Genomic DNA, 20,931 nt, shown 5'->3' on the forward strand with positions numbered 1-20,931 from the left:
CAGGGTGAACACAGGCAGCCTCTGCAGAATCATTTTCTGGCTGCACCAGGGGATGGAAATCCCCAATATATAGACAATAATAATATAATGTAGAACGTTATAATAATAACATTTTGTGTATGTATTATATATTATAATAATGGTTGTAATATAAATAATTGTAACAGTGAAACATTCTATTCTATTCTATTCTATTCTATTCTATTCTATTCTATTCTATTCTATTCTATTCTATTCTATTCTATTCTATTCTATTCCATTCCATTCCATTCCATTCCATTCCATTCCACATAATAATATATGGGAAATAAACCAGAGCTGCTGTTTGACATCAGGATGGGCTTTCACCCAGGACAGCTGGCAGGGATCCAGACTCCCCTGTAATGAGCCCAGGCTTATTCCAACGAGGCAGCTCCAAAATTCCCATTAGCATAAACCAAATTTCCAAATTTAGCCCTCCAGAGTTTCAGGGAACTACAAATCTAGAGAACACCAAATTCCACTGCCTGGGGTTATCACACAGTGAAGTGAAGGAGTCAGAAACCCTTCTGGCTAAGCCCTGTTGAGACTCTGTCCTAGTAAACAGCAGAATTATCTGTATGTATGAACAGATCTATATTCTGTATATTTATATATAGATATACTGTGTCTGTATTATATCTGTGTTATGTGTATACAATATATATATTATATATAATACCCATGATGTATATAAAGGTACATTATTTAAAATATAATTATTAATATTGTAATAGAGTTATACTTCATTATAATATACATATGGAAATAGTTATAAAATTCTATGGCAGTATATATGATGTATATAGAGAGTATTTCTGACATATAATGTATATAAATATATTATCATGGAATAATAGGATTCTGTGATAATATAATGTGTATATATCTAATAGATGATGTATATATGGATATATAATACAATTAGAGTTCTGTGATACTATGTGTATAATATGTGTATTATGCATATATATTATATATGATGTATATAATATATATAAAATATAAAATATAATATATCTATACATCCTATATGATATATGCATAATATACACAATGTATTATATAGTTCTATAATGGTTCATATATATGGTTCATATGATATGTTATATATATAATATAGATCATATATATTATATAGAAGAGATCATATATACAATCTCTATTATCATAGAATCATATAATTCTATAATAATATAAGTGTAGAATATATATAGATAGATATACTGTATAGGTATTAAAAAGAGGTAGGTGCTCATAAAGCATCTGCAAAACAGAATTGCTTCAAAATTTCTGCAGAATAATTCCAGCTGCATGGATTTTGTCTATTCTCTCATGTAATATTTTGGTTCAGCATTTTAAAACTGAATGAAGCATTTATTGTTAGTAAGATACGTAAAAGAGAGATTTAAAATCTCTCTGGGATGGAGATAATAGTCCTGAGAAAAGTGCAAATAAAGACAAATGCAAAGAGATAAAAGGCAGGAAGTCCTTTATTGAAGGGGTAAAGGCAGAGCCACAAATAGACTGTTTTCAAAATTAAAAACAAATACAAACAAGAGGCTAAAAATCAGAAAATTATATTTTCCTCCCTCTCCTTAAGATGAATTCCAAAGCTGAATTTTGGTTGGGTTTGTTATGCTTACCCAGCTTGGTTGGTACACGAGAGAGGGGGGAAACACCAGTCAGGTACCAGAGTGGATAAACAATGAGCAGACATCCCTTCCCCGAGCTCCCTGCAGCTTTCAGAGAGGGGATGTGGGAGCAGCATGTTAAAACACAGTCTTTTTTAATCTCTTTTTTTCCTTCTTTTTTTTTTTTTTTTTTCTCTCCTTTCCAGACAGCTACTGTACAAAACCAAACAGAAATTTGTAATAAATACCTAACACAAGAGGCTCAGTACATTGCTACAATCCTTCACTGAAGGGAAACATATATATATACATATATATATATATATAGCCTAATATATAAAACCTCTTTGACTTAAATCAGCTACTTGTTTTTACAGAAGCCTGGGGCAGGAATTCCACTTAGCATCACCCACACCTCAACAGAGCATCACTGCCTCTGGACCCCCCCTCCCAGGGGGATCCCCACCTTCCTCCTCGCTGGAAAAGCAGCAGGATTTGCCCTCAACACGGAGTTTTTACATGTAGGAAGCTCCAGCGAAGCAGCCACACAGTGATTATAAAAAAACCCAAAAAAACTGGAAAAGCCCCTTGGCATGCACGACTCCTGTGTGATAAATCCAGACGTTTTCCTTGGCACTGTCTCAGACTGATATTCCTGACCCATCCTAAATGCTGGTGGTGACACTGGAGAGGAAACACATGCTGGCTTTGAGTTAAAACCCTTGCAGACTCAGAGGGGGGAAAAAAGAAAATAACCCTGCAAGGCTACATGACTTTAGCATCCAGCTATTTGTTAGAACTTAAATTCCTGGAGATTAATTAGCAGATGTAGAACATTGCCCAAAGGTAGGTCTGTACCACAGCCCAAACAGCTCTGCATCCAAACTCTGCAGCTGGCCTTCAGGTTTTTTTTTTTCCTTTCCTGAAAAAAATAAAGGAGCCAAGCCCTCAATACCCTCAATCCTAGGCTGTAGTTCCCATGGTTTTAATAGAAATCATGTATGGGAGATAAAAGAGGAATATTTCATGTTTTCAGGTAAATAGTGAGGTTTGTGTCTTCAGCAGAGCAGCTCATGCCACCATCCCATTCCAAACCTTTCTGGACAGCCAGGAAAGGATCACACATGAGCTTGGTTCGCTCAGGCAAAAGGGACAAGGAAAAGGATTCACTCCATAAATGTGAATGGGGAATCTGAAACATCAAAAATTCCAGCCCTCCTCCCCTTCCTATGAGAAAAAGGCAGATCCCACTGGAAATTCAACATTTTGCTGCCAAAAAGGAAGCCAAGGCAGGGTATGAGAGGAGCCTGGAGATACTGAATTGCTCATCCAGCAATAGCAAAATCTTTCCAAATTCCATCCCTGCTCCCCAGGCACTGGCTGCTGCCAGCACAAGGCCAGCGATTGCTTTGGAAAGGGCAAAGTTCAGGGTCTGAACAGCCATCTGTGCTGGGGCCAGGCAGCAGCTGGGCTGGGGAGAGGGCTGTGGCTGCTTCCCACTGGGAAAGAGCAGCTCCAGCCTTGCCAAGCCTGGTTTTGGACTGAGAATTGCTCAAGCAAGGCTGGAGCTGGCACCAGATCTGAGCATTTTCACATATCCCAGGGAAGCAGAGGTGAAGAGCAGCACTGGTCACCTCTGGCATGATCTACAGATCCTGGGCTCATCCCTGCTGCAGACCAGGTTAGTGAATTATCTCCAAAATTACAGCAGAGCTGAAAAAATGAGCCCACAGGGGACTGAAAGGCAAGGATGGGAAAGGAAACGCTGGCACACCAGAGTGCCTGCTCCAGAGGGCATCGCAGTAGGCATTTCACAGTCAGAGCACTGCAGAATTAGGAATTAATTAATCCTCACAGAGGCCCTGTAAGACAGATCAGGTGTAATTAAGCCTTGGTTTTATAGCTGGGGAAACAGAGGTGTGGGTTAACAGCTCTAGGAAGAACCACAGATCCTGGGGGTGTTTGGAGGCAGAGGTTTGTCACCTTGTAGATTATAAATCCAGCAGAAACCGCCTCTCACCTGTCCTCCTGCCTGATTCATGCTAGGATCTGGCTCTCAGCTTATTCCTCTCCCATTCACATGAGCAATTTATCTCCCAAGTGAAACTCACAGCTGATAAAACACTCCTCATGCTCAAGGACACCCACGCTGCTGCAGGGAGGGAATGGCAGCCCATTCCATGCCTTTTGTGAAGAGATCCCAGTTTTATCAGCAAAGACACCCACCCTGGACCTCCTTGACCTGGAACTGGGATGGGGCGATGGCAGAACCAGGCTCCACATTGTCTCCAGTGCCAAACCCCAGCAAACCTTACAAAAGCAATCTGCAACCACACTCCACCACAGCTCTTTGGAAACACCCTACAGATACACTTATTTTTCCCTTTAAGTTACAACTTGCCTGAGAGCAGCCAGCCAGAAAGAAAAGGAAGAAAGAAAGGAAAAGAAGTGATTCCTCCCCGTTTTGCCACCATTATTCTCCCCTCTGAGGTAGACATCGATGCGGTGGGGACGAACCACTGGAGAGTGGCCATTTGTCTGGCACCCTTGCTGTCCTGCCCCAGTGTGGTGGCAGCCCGTGGCACCCTGGACTCGGAGCAGCCCAGCGTGGCTCAGCACTGCCTCAGCACACAGGCCGTGGTGGCTGGGGGTGGCCCTGGCGAGCTGCACTTCTCGGGGCCGGTGACTTTGCCGGTGTAATCGATGCAGGAGGCGTTGCGCGTCCGCACGCCCTCGCCGCACGTCTGCGAGCAGGGGGACCAGGGACCCAGGCGCCACAGAGGGCAGGGCATGTCTCCACAGGGCTTGATGTCCTCAGGCTTGAGGGATCTGTTGCAGGCAGAGGAGGTTTGACCCTCCACATCCCGGCAGTCCACCGTCCGCCGCTGCCAGCCGGAGCCACACGTCTTGGAGCACTCGGACCAGTCACCCAGCACCCACTGGGAGGTCAGCATGGGTCGGATGACGTTGACCGACTTCTTCTCTTTGCCCTTCTGCTTGCTGAAAGGGACGTCCTTGGGGATGAAGAAAGTGTACTTGACTTTGGGTGGGAAGAGCTCGCTGGCAATGGTCAGCAGCTGGACGGTCAGGGGCTCCGGGAGCTGTCGGAAGCTCTGCAGCCTCTCCAGAGTCGTCATGGAGCCGCTGTATTTCAGGATGGTGCCCTTAATGAGGATGTCCTGCTCCATGGCTGAGATGGCAAAGTCCCCATTCAGCAGGTACTTGCCCTCAAGGGTCTTCAGGGCCAGGTAGTTGCCGTCGTGCCGGACCCCCCGGTGGCTGCGCTGTTTGATGTCGATGTTGGTGGCCCCGGCGGGGATGGTGACAATGTCATTGTAGCCGTATCTGCACGGGCCAAAGGGACACGGTTATTCTTCAAGACTTGCTAAGAGCACACTCATGTAAGGAACAGCACTTGGGATCCTGAAGCCAGCTCTCTGTAACCCCGAGCACTCAAGAGCTAGAAATCTTGCAGATGTTCTAGATGTGAGCTCAGCTGGAAGATTTCTCTGAATTACACATGAAAATGAGCAATGTAATCAAATGAACAGCCCTGTGATTACCAGCCTAGCTGGGAAATTCCCCTTGCTCCCTGTGTTTGGAAATGGTGAGTGTTTGGGATTGAAAGCCTGTCACTGGTGATGCTGAAGGGTTACATCACCTATTGACAGGGATAATATAGATGTAGGTACACATACAGATATAGAATAACAGAATAGGAGAGAGTCTCTATTCCTCAGCCCTCAAGTCTCTATTCCTCTATACCCTCAACTCACTTTTTGAAGGGTTTTGCAGCCACCACTACAATGCAGAAGTAATTCCATTGGAGGATACAGAGGACATTCCCATGCCAGGGAAACATTTTCCTGCCAAGGCCAGCCAAGGGCCATCCCTGGAGCACCAAAGCTCCTGGGATTGCACAGGGAAGGTTTCACTTGAGCCCTCAGCACTGTGACTCACACTGTGACAGCATAGGATCATTTTCCATGGATCCCCATGGTGGATGCTGTGGTCAGTAATTAGGTTCAGAGTATTTTGGAAAAAAGCCTTTGAGTCAAACTCTGCTCTCAGTCACCCTGGCCTCCCTCACCCTGATCTTTATGGGATCTCTTCTTGGCTGTAGCTCCTATGCTAATCTCCCTTTAGTCAACCACAAACAACTCATAGGAGAGTGGAAGCCCGGTTCAGCTGTTCCCTGGAAGGAAAGCATTTAGGAAATCTAATTTGGCTGTGTGAGTCACCTCGCTGCATGGAACTGGATGGTTGGGCTTCTATTATGGTTTTCCAACAAAAGCCTCCAATTCTGCTCTTTGGCAAAGCCATTGAGATGTTGGGTGAGGGAAGTGACTGCCTCAGAGTCCTTGTCCCAGGATTCAAATTCACCCTCAAGCCCAGGGAAAAGTTATTAAACATTTATATCACACATCAGCCCTTGAATTATGTGTCCAACTCACTGCACTGGTGTGAAATGTGTTTTGTAAACTCGTTGGAGCACCAGATTTATTTGCAGTGGTGTACCGAGCCTGTCACATCAGTTATTATTTTAGGAAATAAGCTCTACTTGGCTTGTATAATTCTGCCCCAAAATAAACTGAGCCTAAGCCCTGGAGTCTGGGGAGGAGCCCAGGATCTTGCAATGCCCGCCAGCTGAGGATGCTGGCTTGGATCCTTATGTATTCCTAGCCTACAACTTTAGTGATAGAAAAAGGGGAATGCGAGAGGATGCTGGTGTTTGTCCCACAGCCCATCCCTGCAGAACCTCCTCCCTGGAGCCTCACTTGGATCTGTTGAGCGAGCCGGATATTTTCCTGCAGGTGGAGCCATTGCCACCGCACACCCCGCACTTGTCCAGCTTCTTGGAGGAGCCAATGACGTGATCACAGCCAGCCTTGATGCACTGCCCGTGGACGCAGATGGAGAGGGTCTCCGGGCCACACAGCGTCCCATCAATCACCTGAGGGATGCAGAGCAGTAACCAGGGCATGAGTTCTGACACGGGGTAAACAGGAGTGATTCCATCACCAGGAACCTCACTTTGGTGATTCCCATCACCAGAAATCTTAATACGGTGATTCTCATCACCACCAATCTTACTTTGGTGACTGTTAGCATCAGGAACCTTACTTTGGTGATTCCTATCACCAGGAACCTTACTTGGTGATTCCCATCACCAGGAAGATTATTTTGGTGATTCCCAATAACAGCAATCTTACTTTGGTGATTCCCAACACCAGGTACCCTATTTTGGTGATTCCCATCACCAGGAACATTACTTTGGTGATTCCCATCACCAGGTACCTTATTTTGGTGATTTCTAACACCAGCAATCTTACTTTGGGGATTCCCATCACCAGCAATCTTACTTTGGGGATTCCCATCACCAGCAATCTTACTTTGGCCTCAAAGACTTTGAATTCACTCCTCCCTCGGGCTCGGCAGAAGAGTTTGCATCTGTCTCGGGGGGACACTCCTGCATACTTAGGAACCCACTCCAAGTGATTCCCTTCCAGGTCTGTGAAGTTGTAGCTGTTGTACTTCTCACACTGCTGCTCCCGAAAGCTTTTCCCTGAAAGGAAAGGTGAAACATGGCCCAAAATCCATGGGAAGCTGGCAGGAGCTGCTGCCCTTGGCCATCACAGAGATGAGTGAGCTGAGGATAGTGAGAGCACGTGGAGGAATGTCACGAAGGAGGGATCCCACACTCCTGCCATCAGCCACACAAGGTGACAGTCCCCAGCAGGAAGCTGCTTTTCCCCCTAGACACGAACACCCAAGGCAGAGCAGAGCAATCCCTGTCCTGCATTCTGGAGGAGCAGGAGCAGGAGCTGGGCGTGCATTTGGGAGTTGCCATCCTTACCATCGGGCGGGCACTCCTGGGTGTGGCAGGACTGGTACTTGGCTCTCTGGCCCTGGCAGTAGCTGCCACCGTGCTGGGGCCGGGGGTTGTCACAGTGCCGGTGTGAGAACTGGATTCCTCCTCCACAGCTCCGGGAGCAGGAGCCCCACGAGCTCCAGGGGCCCCAGCCGCCGTCCAGCGCTGCCTGCAAGAGCCCAGGAGAGGCTGAGTCCATCCCTGAGCCTGCCCATCCCCAGCTGCTCCCTCCCAGGGCGAGCCAAGGGCTGCAGCAATGCTAAAATCTCCCCCCAGCCCTGAGCCAGAAAAGCGCTTTGGCACATACTTCACACAAAGTTAATACTGACTTCCACCAGTCTGTTCACATGCTTAAAGTTAAGCTGGGCTTTGAGTACTTTGCTGACTGACTCTGAAACTGCTGCTGATTTCCCCAGCAGGGCAAAAAGTCATGATTTAATTGCAGATCTGCACTGCTTGTTTTGATTCAGACCAGCCCACGGCTCAGTAGCAGACTTTTTTTCTATGAGCTGGACTTGCCAGTAATAAATATTAACAAAGGAGAGACATCCAGAAATAAATCAGCCTAATCCAAAGCCAGTCAAGGAGATGGCAGGGGTGGGGTCAGAGATTTGGGAATCCCAAAGGGTCAAGCCCCAGCCCAGCTGTATAGGGTTTGTGGTGGGGTGGCTTCTGTGAGCTGCTGCCAGGAGCTCCCCCTTGTCCAGCAGAGCCAACATCAGCTCCAGGATGGACCCACCACTGGTGAAGGCTGAGCCCAGCAGAGATGGTGTTGACCTCGAAGATAATGTATTTAAGATGAAGAAAATAGTTATTAGGCAGATGTAACTGGGTGCAGAGAAGAGAGGAGTGAGAATGTAAGGGGAACATCTCTGCAGACACTCAGGGTAGTGTAGGAGGAAAGGCAAGGATTCCTCCAGGCATCAGAGCTGAGATTCCCTCCAAAATTCAGTGGGGAACACCATGGTGAGGCAGCTCTGCCCCTGCAGCAGAGATCCACCTGCAGCCCCTGGAGGAACCCAGGCCAGAGCAGGGGGATGTCTGAAAGAGGCTGTGACCCCATGGGAAATCTGAGCTGGTGCAGGATCCTGGCAGGACCTGTGGAGAGAGGAACCCACGCTGGAGCAGCTCTGCTGGAAGGACTTGGGACCCTGTGGAAGAGCCACACTGGAGCAGCCTGTCCTTGAAGGACTGAGCCTGTGGAAGAATGACCCATGTTGCAGCAGTTTGTGGGGAATGTGTCCATGGGAAGGACTCAAGTTGGAGAAGCTGATAGAGAACTGTCTCCCATGGAAGGGATTCTGACTCCTCTCCCTGAGCAGCAGCAGGAACAGTCTGTGATGAACTGACCATAACCCCCATTCCTTGTCTCCCTGCACCACTGGAGAGAGAAGGGAGAGCTGGGAAGGAGGGAAGTGTGAGGGGAAAGTGTTTTTAAGGTCTTATTTTATTTCTCATGATTCTGATTTTGTCAGTAATAAATTCAATTAACATCTCTAGCTTGAGCCTGTTTTGCCTCTGGTGATTGGTGAGTAATCTCAAATCATCTCATGAACCTTGGTTCTATTTTTCCCTTCCCTGTCCAGCTGTGGAGGGGAGTGAGAGGGAGGCTTCGATGGGTACCTGGAGTGCACCCACCCCCCCAGAATTCCTGGAGTCCCCTTACCTGGGGTTTCAGGGTGTCCTGCTGCACACAGCGCCCGTCCCAGCAGAGCCCCTCGGCTTTGCAGGGAGTTCCATCAGCCCATGGCAAGCTGCCATTCTTGGTGTGGCACAGGGGCTCCCCACTGCCCGTCCTGCACCACAGCTGGGCACAAATGTCCTCCTCCGTGGTGTTGGGGCAGTGCTGGAAGTCCTTGCCAAAGATCTGCTGGCATTGCTGGTCCAGGCTGTACAGGGCTCTTTGGCCAGGCAGCTCGGCAGGCAGGGACACGGGCTTGGCTGGGGCATCCAGCAGGCAGTCACCTGGGCAAGGTTCAAGAGTCAGGCTGGACATGGAGCTTTCACCACTGACTGCACCGAGCAGGGCACCCCACGCCTCTGCCCATGGCCTGGTTTGACTCCCCCTTCACCCCACACCCCCTCCAGGCACGGCAAAGAGCCTGAGCAAGTAAGGAAAAGGCCGTTTGGAGTGACGGTGGAGCTGACTCGAGCCTTACCATGCCCTCCATCCAGGAACTCGGTGAGGTACATGGCACTGCAGGGAGACCAGGGCTGGGTCTTGTTCAGGTGGATGAAGAGAGGAGCCATCACATGGTGCTCGCCCAGGGGCCCAAAGAGCCTCTCACAGTTCTTGGAGTCATCGTGGGGCATGCTGAGCACATGGCCTGGGGAGCAGAGAGCAAGGCACAGCTGAGCTCCCAGCTCAGCTCCTGCTCCTCAGCAGATGCTGTGTGGCAACATCTCTAAGGTATTAAGCAGCTCCTACTTCTGCCAAAGCTATTTGCTGCCATAAATCAGAAGGAATAAAAACCTGCTTGCTCCATCTCAGTGGTACAGCCTGTTGTGTGCAGGGCAAAGCAGCAAAAATTTGTAGAAACTCAGAAGAGTTTGGGATGGAAGGGAATTAAGGCTCATCTCATTCTACCCCCTGCCATGGACAGGGACGCCTTCCACTAGAGCAGGTTGCTCCACACCCTGTCCAACCTGACCTTGAATGTTCCCAGGGATGTGGCAGCCACAGCTTCTCTGTGCAAAAATTAGTCAGGGCAGGAATGGCAAAGCAAGGCAGAGATGTGCTTGATCCCATGCCTGAGCTCATCACAACAGGTAAATCATAGATTCACTGAGGTTGGAAATGACCTCCAAGATCCTCCAGTCCAACCTGTGCCCAATCCCCACCTTGTCACCCAGCCCAGAGCACTGAGTGCCACGTCCAGGCATTTCTTGAACAACTCCAGGGACGGGGACTCCAAACCTCCCTGGGCAGCCCCTTCCAATGCTTAAGAATTTCCAGTGAAGAAACGCTTCCTGAACTGCTGCAAATGCACCAATTTACACCGATTTGGGCACTTGTTAGTGTTTCTGCACTTTTGTCAGTGCCAGAAGCTCCCCAAGGCTCAGTGGGTGGTCCCCAGCCAAGAGATGCCGGTGCTGGGCTGTGCCACAACCCCTCCCAGCAGCAGGACTGGAAGAAGCAGCCTTCCCCTCGGGAAGGGAGGTGTTACCCAGTTCATGAGCCAGGGTGTAGGCTGCCTGCAGGCCCTCGTCCTCGATCACGGAGCAGCTCTTGTTGCTGTCACACATGGTGCCGATGTCTGCCACTCCCAGCGTGTCACAGCTCTGGTGTCCACAGAAATCCTGTTTGTGCCAGGCAGGGGGAGCAGTCAGCACGGGCAGGGGTCCCACGTTCAGCCCCAACATCTCTGTGAGCAACCCACAGGTGGTCTGCCCCCCGAATGAAACCACCCCCCAACTGCTTTGCTGCAAGCTCCATTCTCTGCACATTGACCTCCATGATGAACCCCCTTGTCCCCCTCCACGGATGCCCTGGCCCCTTTCCTTTGGGCATTCCCGAGGGGAGCTGACCTGTCTGGTGAGGAGGATGGCAGTGTCGTAGTGCTCTGGGTGCCGGTCGCTCGGGGGGTTGAATTTTTGCTGCCAGCTGCAGAAGTTGCGCAGGGTGAGCCCCCCGTTGTCAGACACCTCCGGCCCTGCTGCTGCCTCCTCCACCACCAGCACCTTCACCACCACCAGGCTGATGGAGTTCCTCAGGCTGGGATGCTTGTAGATGTGAGCTGCCATGGACATCAGGGTCAGGATGTGGTTCTGTGGGGGAGAGATGGGCAGGCAGAGCCTGGGTAAAACCTCTGCTACCGGGAAATTGTTTGGTTTGAAAAGAAAGAATCAGCCTCATTTATGAATCCCATCATGTCCAGACCATAAGCTGATGGGTTCAGTGCTGCCTTTTCTGTATGTGATGCTTTACACCTTGTGCTGGTGGACAAGCCCTGCATCCCCTTCTCCAGACCATGTGTCTCCTCTCCCATGAACTCTTTGCACATAGAAATCCCTCTGGAAGAAATTCTTTGGGAAAAACCTCAGCATTCTGGAGAGTTCTGTGCATTAACCAAAGTGTTAACCCTGCCCTCGCTGCCTCAGGGCAGGAACCAACTCACACACATCTGGCTGGAGCAAAACCACCCAGTAAAAGTTCTGCCTGTGCTGGTCACAGGGTTTGAACCCAGCATCCTTGGCAACAAACTGGGACTAAAACACTTTGACAGCCAAGACTTTGCCCAGCAGCATCCCCGGCTTGGTGATGACCAGGGATTACTTAATATGTCAAAAGCGCCAGCGATGTTTAGGCTGATGTAAACATCTTATCTGAGCATCAAAATTCCTCCTCTGCTTGGCATTGCTCACGGCCCGGAGTCAGGAGAAAAAAATGCAGCTATTACACAATATAGTATTGGGAAAGAGAAAGTGGCTTCTCTCCTCCCCAGACAAATTACACCCTGCGGTCTCAATTCAGAGCCTAATTAAACTGGAAGGACTCGATGGGAGCCCTCTCTGATAGCCAAGTTTCACCCAAAATACATTTCCTGAGCAAAGCTGACTCTGTGTGCTCATCCATCATGGTACTGCCAGGACAATGCCATTTCCTGAGACACAAAATGCTGTTTCCTTAGCAAAAGAGGGAGATGTTGAGTGAGATACAACATATTTGCTGCACCAAGAACTGCTTGCCCAGGGCACTTGTGGCTATTTTAAATTATTCTGCCACTTTTTATCCCGTCACTGGCAGCCCCACGTAAACAGATGTTTTGTTTCAACAAGACATCTCTCAAGTCCTCCCTGGCTCATTATCCAAGGGCAGGCCCCAGCAAGGCTGATGGGAGCAGGGAATAGACTGGTTTATTTAGACTGGCCAGATCTCCATGCCATGACTCACATCCAGCCCCGAGCATGCAACTCATGTCACAGAGAAGTCACTGCAGAGGCAAGAAACTGAGACAAGATCCCCACAAGTGGCTGCTCCATGAAACTTGGAGGAATTGTTCACCCTGTGGGGAAAGTCCATTGAGAACCTTGCTAAAAATATCACAAAGCCTTCCTAAAATTATGCCCCTGAAGATCTAGAAGGATGCTCTGTGCTGGAGCTGCTCATCATGGGATCATCCCTCATTTCCAAGGGAATAAATCTGCATCCTTTTCTAACCCATTAGAGGTTTCTGTCCATAACAGTAGATTTGACCTGGGAGATCTCAGTTCCTACCACAAATCCCTCAGGACACCAACCCTCACATCCTTAGGGGTGCATCCAGCCAAAAACCTCTTTCAGCAGTAGGAACAGAGGGACTTGGAAAACATCTGTCCACCTTCCCTGTGTCTGGAAAGGGGAGATGGAAAGCAAACCGAACAAACAGCTATTTAGTGAAGATTAAAAGGTCAAATTCACTTGTTCCACCATCTGGTGTCTATTTATACCCATCCCTGGCCCGTGCAGGAGTGGCTTGGGTTTCAGATGGACCCTGACTGCTCTGGGGAGAGCAGCAATGCACCTGCACTGCCTTGGCTCAGCCAAGGGCTCGAAGCCATGGCCAAAAGCAAATTACAGATCCTCAGGGCTCAGGAGAGGCCAGCTGAGCACTTTTGGCCAACAACTGCCTGGGGATGAGCTGAATCCTGCTGGTCCCATCCTCTCTCTGCCTTTACAAACCAGCCCTGGCTTGGCCATCCACCCAGGAGGGAACACTGCCATCTCCAGGGTTTCCTTCCCAGCACTGAGGCTGAGGATGTGGGGATTGGGATCAGGAGCAGGGCAGTGTTTTGGGTTGGGTTTGAAGAGCCCAGGGCTGCAAACACACTGGTTCCTGCCTTCTTGCCAGGCACTGCAGCCCTGCAGGCACAAGGAGCTTCCCTGCCATTTCCAAGCAGCATCCTGGGAGATCTGGCAGGATGTCTGGTAAACACAGCTGGAAAATCAGCTTTTACCTGCTCTGGGGGAGAGGACACCAGTGTGGACCAGAGAGGGTTGTGGAGGATCCCTTCTCTGCCCCATGCACTGCATTCATGCCAAGGCACTATGGAGGGTGGTGCCCCACAAACCTCCCACCCCTTTTCCCTCCAGCTGCAATCCTGGGCTCCCTCTGCTCTCAATATTCTACCCAGTTCCCCCTAAAAATGAGACTTTTGTCTGCCACACCTGCATTACAGGTGAGATCCCTCCTGCCACAGCATCGCTGCTCTGAGCCAGGAGCCCTCCAGCAGCAAACAACACAGCAGAGGGACAGGAAAAACAAATACAAATCAGAGCAAGAAGAACTGAAGGGCTTGTCTTTACCCTCATTGAAGGGTTGAGTTTTCTGATACAGGCTCTTGCAAAGTCTCTTGCATTCCTTTCATGGGAACCACTCAGAAGCTGAAGCCTGCAAAGATCCCTAAATGCTGGCATTTATTTTTAATTATTATTATTATTATTTTGATGGGTGAAACTGCTCTTACACAGACACTATTATTGTGGTATGCACAGAATGATTTAATGTTGCTGGACCCACCCAGAAGAGAGGGACAGCAGGGAGCACCCACAGAACACCCCAGCACAACCTGCCTCCCTCCAACGTGCTCCCCAATGTGTGGGGAGCAAAGTTCAGCCCAGCCTGGGGCTGTAGGATTGATTGTTGGTTGGATTTGGTTGGGTTTTTCCCCTGCTTTATCCCTTGAATCCAGCATTTCTGCAGAAGGGGAAGAGAAGAAAGAAATGCTGAGATTCTGAAGCACAGGCAGATGGAAGGAAGCAAACCCAGGGTCAGAGGTAAGGGCTGCCCAACTTTTAAAAATCAGCTGGTAGAAACATCTCAGGTTGTCCCTTTCCCCAAGGCACCATCTGTGAGCTCCTCCCCTGGCCTGGGTGCCCAGGGGCTGCTGGCTGCCCTGGCAGCCTCCTCCTGTGGTTTCAAGCCCGGGCCAAGAATTCTCTTGCAAAAATGTGAGAGGCAGCCAAAGGAAATGGGGGGTAAGCCAGGGGAGAGGGGGACACTGTGCCAGCCTGTCGGTGTGCCTGGCTGCCCTCCTGCCTGCCCGGCTCTCTGCCCATCCCTGCTCTGTTTGCCACATGATTCCCACCCCCTTCTCCTTCCCTCTTTGCTGGATATTTGGAGCTGACCCACAAAAACAGCAATTACCCCTGCTCAAGGCAGAGGAAACTGAGGCACATTCAGATTGTCCCCACCTCCCCAGACACAGAGATGGAGTAAAACCCCATCCTGAGAGCATCCCAGAGCAGGAGGGCTGCAGTCTGGGAGCCAGCATGGAGTTGCTTCAGTGGGAGCCAGCACATTTCATTCTGAAGCCCTGAAATGCAGCAGCTGTTGAATATCCCAGTGTGAGGCCAGTGCAGCAGCCAGAGGAATATTTAGGGAGGCTGCCTGGGTCCTCCAGCCCCCCACCCCAAAGAGGATGCAGGCTCAGGGTCTCACTCAGAGGACAAATCCCAGAAAAAAAGCTGGTGGATGGCAGCATCATGCAGGTCCCCCTTTGCAAAGATCCCCTTTAATCTCACTCCAGTTGCCTTTGGGATGGGTTTAGGAGGGGCTGGCTTCTTTTGTCAAGGGATTAAGCCAATTTACCCACTCACACTGTAAAACATCCTAAAGCAAGCCTAAGAGCCGGACAGGAGGGGACCTGGGGCTCCAGGGTGGCTTTGGATTTACCTCCAATCCATCAGGGTGTGGGAGAGCTGGCAGCAGGACCCTGGAAATGTCCTGTGCCCTGCACTCCTGTCTGGTCTTAAAGGGAAGGGTTTGCAACAGCACTCCTAAAACCTCATCAATCTGCCTGGAAAAAACACTGAAGTCAGCAAGGAATCCCAGCTTTTCCAGACTGGTCTGAGTCTGCTGTGGTCCTCAGTCATTACCAGCCCCGGGAGTCAGGATCAGCAGATTCCTCACTTGCAAGAGGAGGAGGGAGAGGGGATCACAGCCATCGTGCTTGCGGAGGAAAGCTTGGAAATGTGTCTCATCTGCACCCAAGAGACTGGAGAAATCCCACCACAGGAATCCCATTTGGCTGCCAGCTGGCTGGGGATGCTGCAGCTGGGTTTTGGAGCTGCCTGGTGCTTTAGGTGTCTTGGCAAACGCTCCCCAGCCATGCAGAGCATCCTCACAAGTGCAGCCCAGCTGCAGGTGCTCAGCCCCCCTGCACACGGGCAGGATTATCCCCATCTCCTGCCTCAGCTCCCCTTGCTCAAAACCCCACTTCATTCTGAGTGATGCTCACGGTCACTTGGTTTTCAAGCACTTGGGATCCTCTGCAAGAAAAAGGCAAAAACTCCCGTGTCCAGCCTGGAGCCTTGCACCCATCCCTACATCAGAGGGCTCTTCCCAGTCCCTGCAGGCTGAATCTGCCACATCCCCCAGCATTTATCACCCAGCACTCCCCTGCTGATGACTCCCCCCCCAAATACCACATCCCCTGCAATCATCAAGCCCGAGCAATTATTAAACCCCCAAATTTCAGGTCTAGTTCTGCTCTCACTTCACCGTTCTCTCCTGATTTACATAAAAGTATTGATGAAGGTAGAATGAGCTCTTATTGTGTAAATTGGGTTAACAGCTGAGCTACAAGGCTCAAATTGATCAGAAATAAATCATGAACAGAATTTTCTCACCACGAGCATGGCATTGATTATAACTCTCAACGCTTCAGTGCATCTTAGGGTGACTCTTCTGCTCGAGCTGTTACAACTTATGCAAGAAAATAACTGGGAATACAAACAATGCTGGTGACCTTTAATAAATATTTGGTAATTAAAGTGTGGTTACGGGAAGAAAAGTCATTATATAAATATGGTTTGTTCTGACTCAACATTTCTACTCCCTGGGCATCCCTCCTAGTCAGCTCTCTAAGATCTCACCAGCACCTGCCACTGCTTTTTTCACCCCACAAGAAAGGTATTTAGGGAGAAGCAAGATTGCTGTGCTGCTCCCTGCATTCTTGTTCCAGAGAACAAAAGACACAGAAACACAGCAGGTGGTTTTCTGGTTGTTGTTTTTTTAGCTGCTGCAACAGAGCTCATGGAAGTTTTCTCCCAAATATTTTAATGTGTTATTGCTCTATTCATCCAAAACAAGATCTTTGAAGGTTTCCTTCCCATCCCCGAGAGCTGATGCAAAGATTTTGCTCTAGGGGCCCAGGAAATGATGGTAAAATTGGAGCCAGCCAGGCAGCATCAGCCAGCCCAGGGCTGGAGCAGCCAAACCAGGGCAGGGTGCCCCTGTTCAGCCCCTTGGTTATGTGGAGGTGCCATTTCCTCTCCTTCTGCATTCACAGATTTACCCAGAGGGCTGTTGCTTTTTCCCCAGCTCAAGCTGGGCATTATCAGGATTTTCCCCAACCCAAAGATATCACCTTATTTCTAGCAATTTAGACACCCCTGGGTGTTGCTTTAAATCCACCAGGTGCCCAGCTGGGTGCAGAAGGTTCACTGTACTATTTTTTCTGCTCTCTTGGGGAATCAGAGACCAACTTCACACTATGGGGAGAGGAATTCCCACCACCATTTATATGTCTGTTGCTTAAAAAAAATCAGCTTACTCCACTTCAAACTCTTTTTCTGAGCACTGTGAGCACTCGGGGTACCTCCGAGTGCATCACCCCTCGCTCAGTGACCCTCTGCTGTCTGCTCCTGCCAGCCTGGCTTGGTGGCAAAACCAAGCAAGGGGCAAAGCCAGAGTGATGCTGAGCAGCTGAAATCAGCTGGAGCCCCAAGGTTTAGCATTTCCCAAGGTCCAGCCTGGCCTGAGCAGGGCTGGAACTAAAACACTGCTTTGTTAGGAGCAGAGAAGCCCCTAGGGGAAGGATAAATTCGGTAGAAGTGGCAGAGCCAGGCTGCCCAAGTGCAGCTCTTGGTTTCAGCGTCCCAACTGCTCCCTGCTGAGCTCCAGCTTCAAGGACTCTTCTCACAGCTCAAAAAACCCGAGAATGAGCAACTTCAATGCATAATTATCCCTTGCAAAGACCTCCGAGCATTTCTGATGGTGTAAACCCGAATTTGGAGCTGAACCACCCATCCCTGCAGGCTAGGGGTGGGGAGCTGGCTTTGCCAGAGGCATGGGAAATGAAAAATGACCTGGTGCTGATGAATGAGGCACATGCACAGCCCTGGAGATGGACGTGGGGGGCTGAGGCACCTCGGTCTCTGCTCCTGGGGTCTCCCCAAAAGCCTGGCTGGGGCAGGGAGTCCGCAGAGAGTGTTTAGGGAGTGTTTAAGGAGGGTGAGAATTGCTGGCGCTGGCCAGGGAGGCGAGGGCTGTTCTCCATCTGCTCAGCGGCTAACAGGTGGCTCAGGAGCGGGGCTGCTCATTGCTCAGCCCGGCTTTATTGACTGCTGCTTCCCACTCGGAAGGGAGTGGAGCCCTTTGCTTTGCAGAGCGGCTCTTTCCCTGCAGTAGGAAGGGCACAGACCCGCCCTGTCCCCACCTTTGGGGACACGGGGCCGATTGGACATCCCCGTGCCCGGTGTGTGCAGAGACAGGCTCGCCGGGAGGGATGCTGCGACTGGGAAAGGGCCCCCAAACACTGAGTGAACCCCGAAACCAACACTACAGCCTTTGCCCCGGGGTTTTACAGCCCCTGCACAGCAAGGGAAGGTGGGGACCGAGGTGGGGACCGAGGTGGGGACCGAGGTGCCCCAGCCCCGCCCTCGCTCTCTCAGAGCTGTTCCCGGTATCCCGGGGCTGGGGGGATCGATCGGGAAGGCAGCGGGCGGGACAGGAGGGGACGGAGAGGGAGCAGGGCTGGAGGAGTGGATTTGGGAGGAGGAGGAGGAGAGGAAGCCGGCATGGGGACAGGACAGAGCGGGACGAAGGCATGCACGCGTAGGGAGGATGGAGGGATGAAGGCGACAGAGAGACAGTGCGAGCGCAGGAGCGGAGAGGCGGCTGGGATGGGCACAGCAGGGCACGGGAGGATGGAGAGGCGGCTGGGATGGGCACAGCAGGGCACGGGAGGATGGAGAGGCGGCTGGGATGGGCAAGCAGGGCACGGGAGGATGGAGAGGCGGCTGGGATGGGCACAGCAAGGCACGGGAGGATGGAGAGGCGGCTGGGATGGGGACAGCAGGGCACGGGAGGATGGAGAGGCTGCGGGGACGAAAGAGGCGGGACAGGACAGGCACACAGGAAGGATGCGGGCGGAGGGACGGCAGCCCTTACCTCCACCTCCTCCCCGTAGAAGCGCACCATGGACTCATCGGCCACCAGCAGCGTCTCCACGTAGCGGGGCTGTGACACGAAGCGCGGGGCCCTGCGGGGCGGCGGCGGCGGCGCGGCGCGGGCGGGGCGCGCTCCCGGCGGGGCCGAGCGCGCTCCCGGCGGGGCCGAGCGCCGCCTCAGCCGGTGCAGCCTCCTCCAGGCCGGCCCGGGCCCCGCCGGCCCCAGCGGCTGCAGCTCGTAGGCCGCCCCGTCCAGCAGGAAGGCGGCTCGGAGCCCGCCCGCTCCGCAGCTGCTGAGCACGGCGGGGCCGCCGGGGCTCCCCTCGACGGTGCCCGAGTAGAAGCAGCCCCGGCGCGGCGGGGCCGGGGGGCGGCGGCCGCCCAGGCGCTGCAGGCGGAGGCGGGGGGCCAGGAACGCGGAGTCGGGGCGGAGGCGGAGAACCACGGCGCGGCCGAAGGCGGCCAGGCGCAGGGCCAGCTGCCCCGAGGGCGCGGGCAGGCGGGCGGGCAGCACGGGCTGAGCATCCCTCGGAGGAGGCGGCGGCGGCAGCGCCCAGGCGTGGCACAGCAGCAGCAGGTGGAGGTGGAGCGGGGCCCGGCCGCCCAGCAGCGCCCGCCGCCCCATCCCGGCACGGCCCCGCAGCACCCCCCGGGCTCTTCCCCCGCAGCCTCCGCGCCGGCCGCCGAGCCCGCTGTATTTATACTTTCTCCCCCCGGCTTTGACATAAGAGGTTTATTTTTGATCTCTCGCTGTTCTCCCCACTCCCCTCCCCTGCCAGCCGGAGCCTGGGGGAGGAGGAGAAGTGAAAGAGAGAGAGAGAGAGAGAGAGAAAAAAAAACGCAACCAAAAAAAAAAAAAAAGCCGCGACCAAAGAAAAAAAAAGAAAAATCTCCCCCCCCCAAAACCAGGGAAATAATAAAAAAAAAAATAATAAGAAGGAAGAAGAGAAGGAAAAAAAAAAGAGGGGAAAAAAAACCTAAAAAAAAAAAATCCCCAACCCACTTTTGGATACGATTTGAGGCCAATCAGGCGCCGGCAGCCCCGCCTGCCTCCAAGTGTCAACTCCAGCCTGTTGCTCTCCCAGTATTAACCCCTTGTTCAGCCCCAGCGCTGCCCGCACGGGTCTGATCCTTCCCAGGCTCTGGGGGTCCTGGCCCCGGGAGAGGGGCTGGCACATTTTCCCCTCCACCACCACGGGAGGATTTACTCCAGAGCGCTGATTCTCAGCATCCCTTCCCAGCTGGAAAGCACCCGGCCCGTGCCAGCTGGAGAGCATCTCGCTTCAGAAGGTGCCTCGGGAGGTTCCTATGTCCTTCCCTTAGCCAGGGACAGAGAGGGCTTTGGGCCCCAGGGAAAACTCCAACAGGACACACGTACAAGGAGTTTCCATGCTCTGAACCAACAGCTGGATCCACATGGGGTTTCCTCCAGCTGGAATAAGACAACCGGCTAAATCAGACTTGTGGAAAATACCTATGAGAATAATACAATGCAGCCAGCTCCTCCTGTTGCTCTTTTTTTTTTTTTTTTTTGTTTGTTTCTCTGTGTGTGTTGTGTGACTTCATTTACAAACCCTTCATTCACCCCGTTGCAGACTGAATTCCCAACTGAACTCCCTTGCAATGAGGAAAAACCCTACAGCAATATAAGTGTCTCAGGCTGTAAATCCAGGTAGCTGCTGTGTGCTCAGCGTGGCGAGCACCAGGGGATGGGCAGAAACATTCTGTCCCTGGCTGGGAACCCACTCAGAAGCAGGGAACAACCGGCTGTCACGGAGAAAGGGAAATCACTACGTATATATATTACTCCTTCTTTCCTCTTAAGCCCTCCTTCTCCATTAGTTCATGAAATTCCTGGCCTTTGGAGCGCCCTTTGTGCGGCACTGGAACATCCTGGGACGTCCTTGCTGCAGTTTGGGGGTGGTGGATCCTGTCCTGTTCCGTGCCCTGGTTTTCTAAACCTTTGAAAGGGAGTAGCCCACGCTCAGCACTTGGGCTGTGCTCCTTTAACCTTACTGGGAGTGTCAGCCCAAGGAACACACTTGGTTGTTTTCCCCCCTCAGCCTAATCTTAAAATGAACTGGAAGAGCAAAGCAGCATTTGGCACCTCAGGATTCCTGGGAAACCAGAGTCTGGCCAGTGCTGAGTAATGACGAGTGGGGTTAAAGGCTGCTCTCCCTTTACTCCAGGATGTATTTACATCTCCCTCTCTATTATTATCTCCACTTAAAAGCCACATCCCTACCTATATA

General features: G+C 51.4%; 1 protein-coding gene across 1 annotated transcript; it reads right to left on the reverse strand.

Moving 5' to 3' along the window:
• Positions 1-1,493: 1,493 nt before the first annotated feature.
• Positions 1,494-19,304, reverse strand: ADAMTS8 (ADAM metallopeptidase with thrombospondin type 1 motif 8). The gene is made up of 9 exons (XM_014883567.2): positions 18,681-19,304; positions 11,053-11,292; positions 10,692-10,824; positions 9,684-9,851; positions 9,191-9,489; positions 7,510-7,693; positions 7,046-7,218; positions 6,431-6,606; positions 1,494-4,997 (listed from the first exon to the last, which is right to left on the reverse strand). The coding sequence occupies exons 1-9, from the start codon at positions 19,302-19,304 to the stop codon at positions 4,265-4,267; spliced, it is 2,730 nt and encodes a 909-aa protein (XP_014739053.2). The 3' UTR covers positions 1,494-4,264.
• Between the last annotated feature and the right edge of the window lie 1,627 nt (positions 19,305-20,931).

This window comes from Sturnus vulgaris, chromosome 23, assembly GCF_052056855.1.
Source record: "Sturnus vulgaris isolate bStuVul1 chromosome 23, bStuVul1.hap1, whole genome shotgun sequence".
Classification (NCBI taxonomy): Eukaryota; Metazoa; Chordata; class Aves; order Passeriformes; family Sturnidae; genus Sturnus; species Sturnus vulgaris.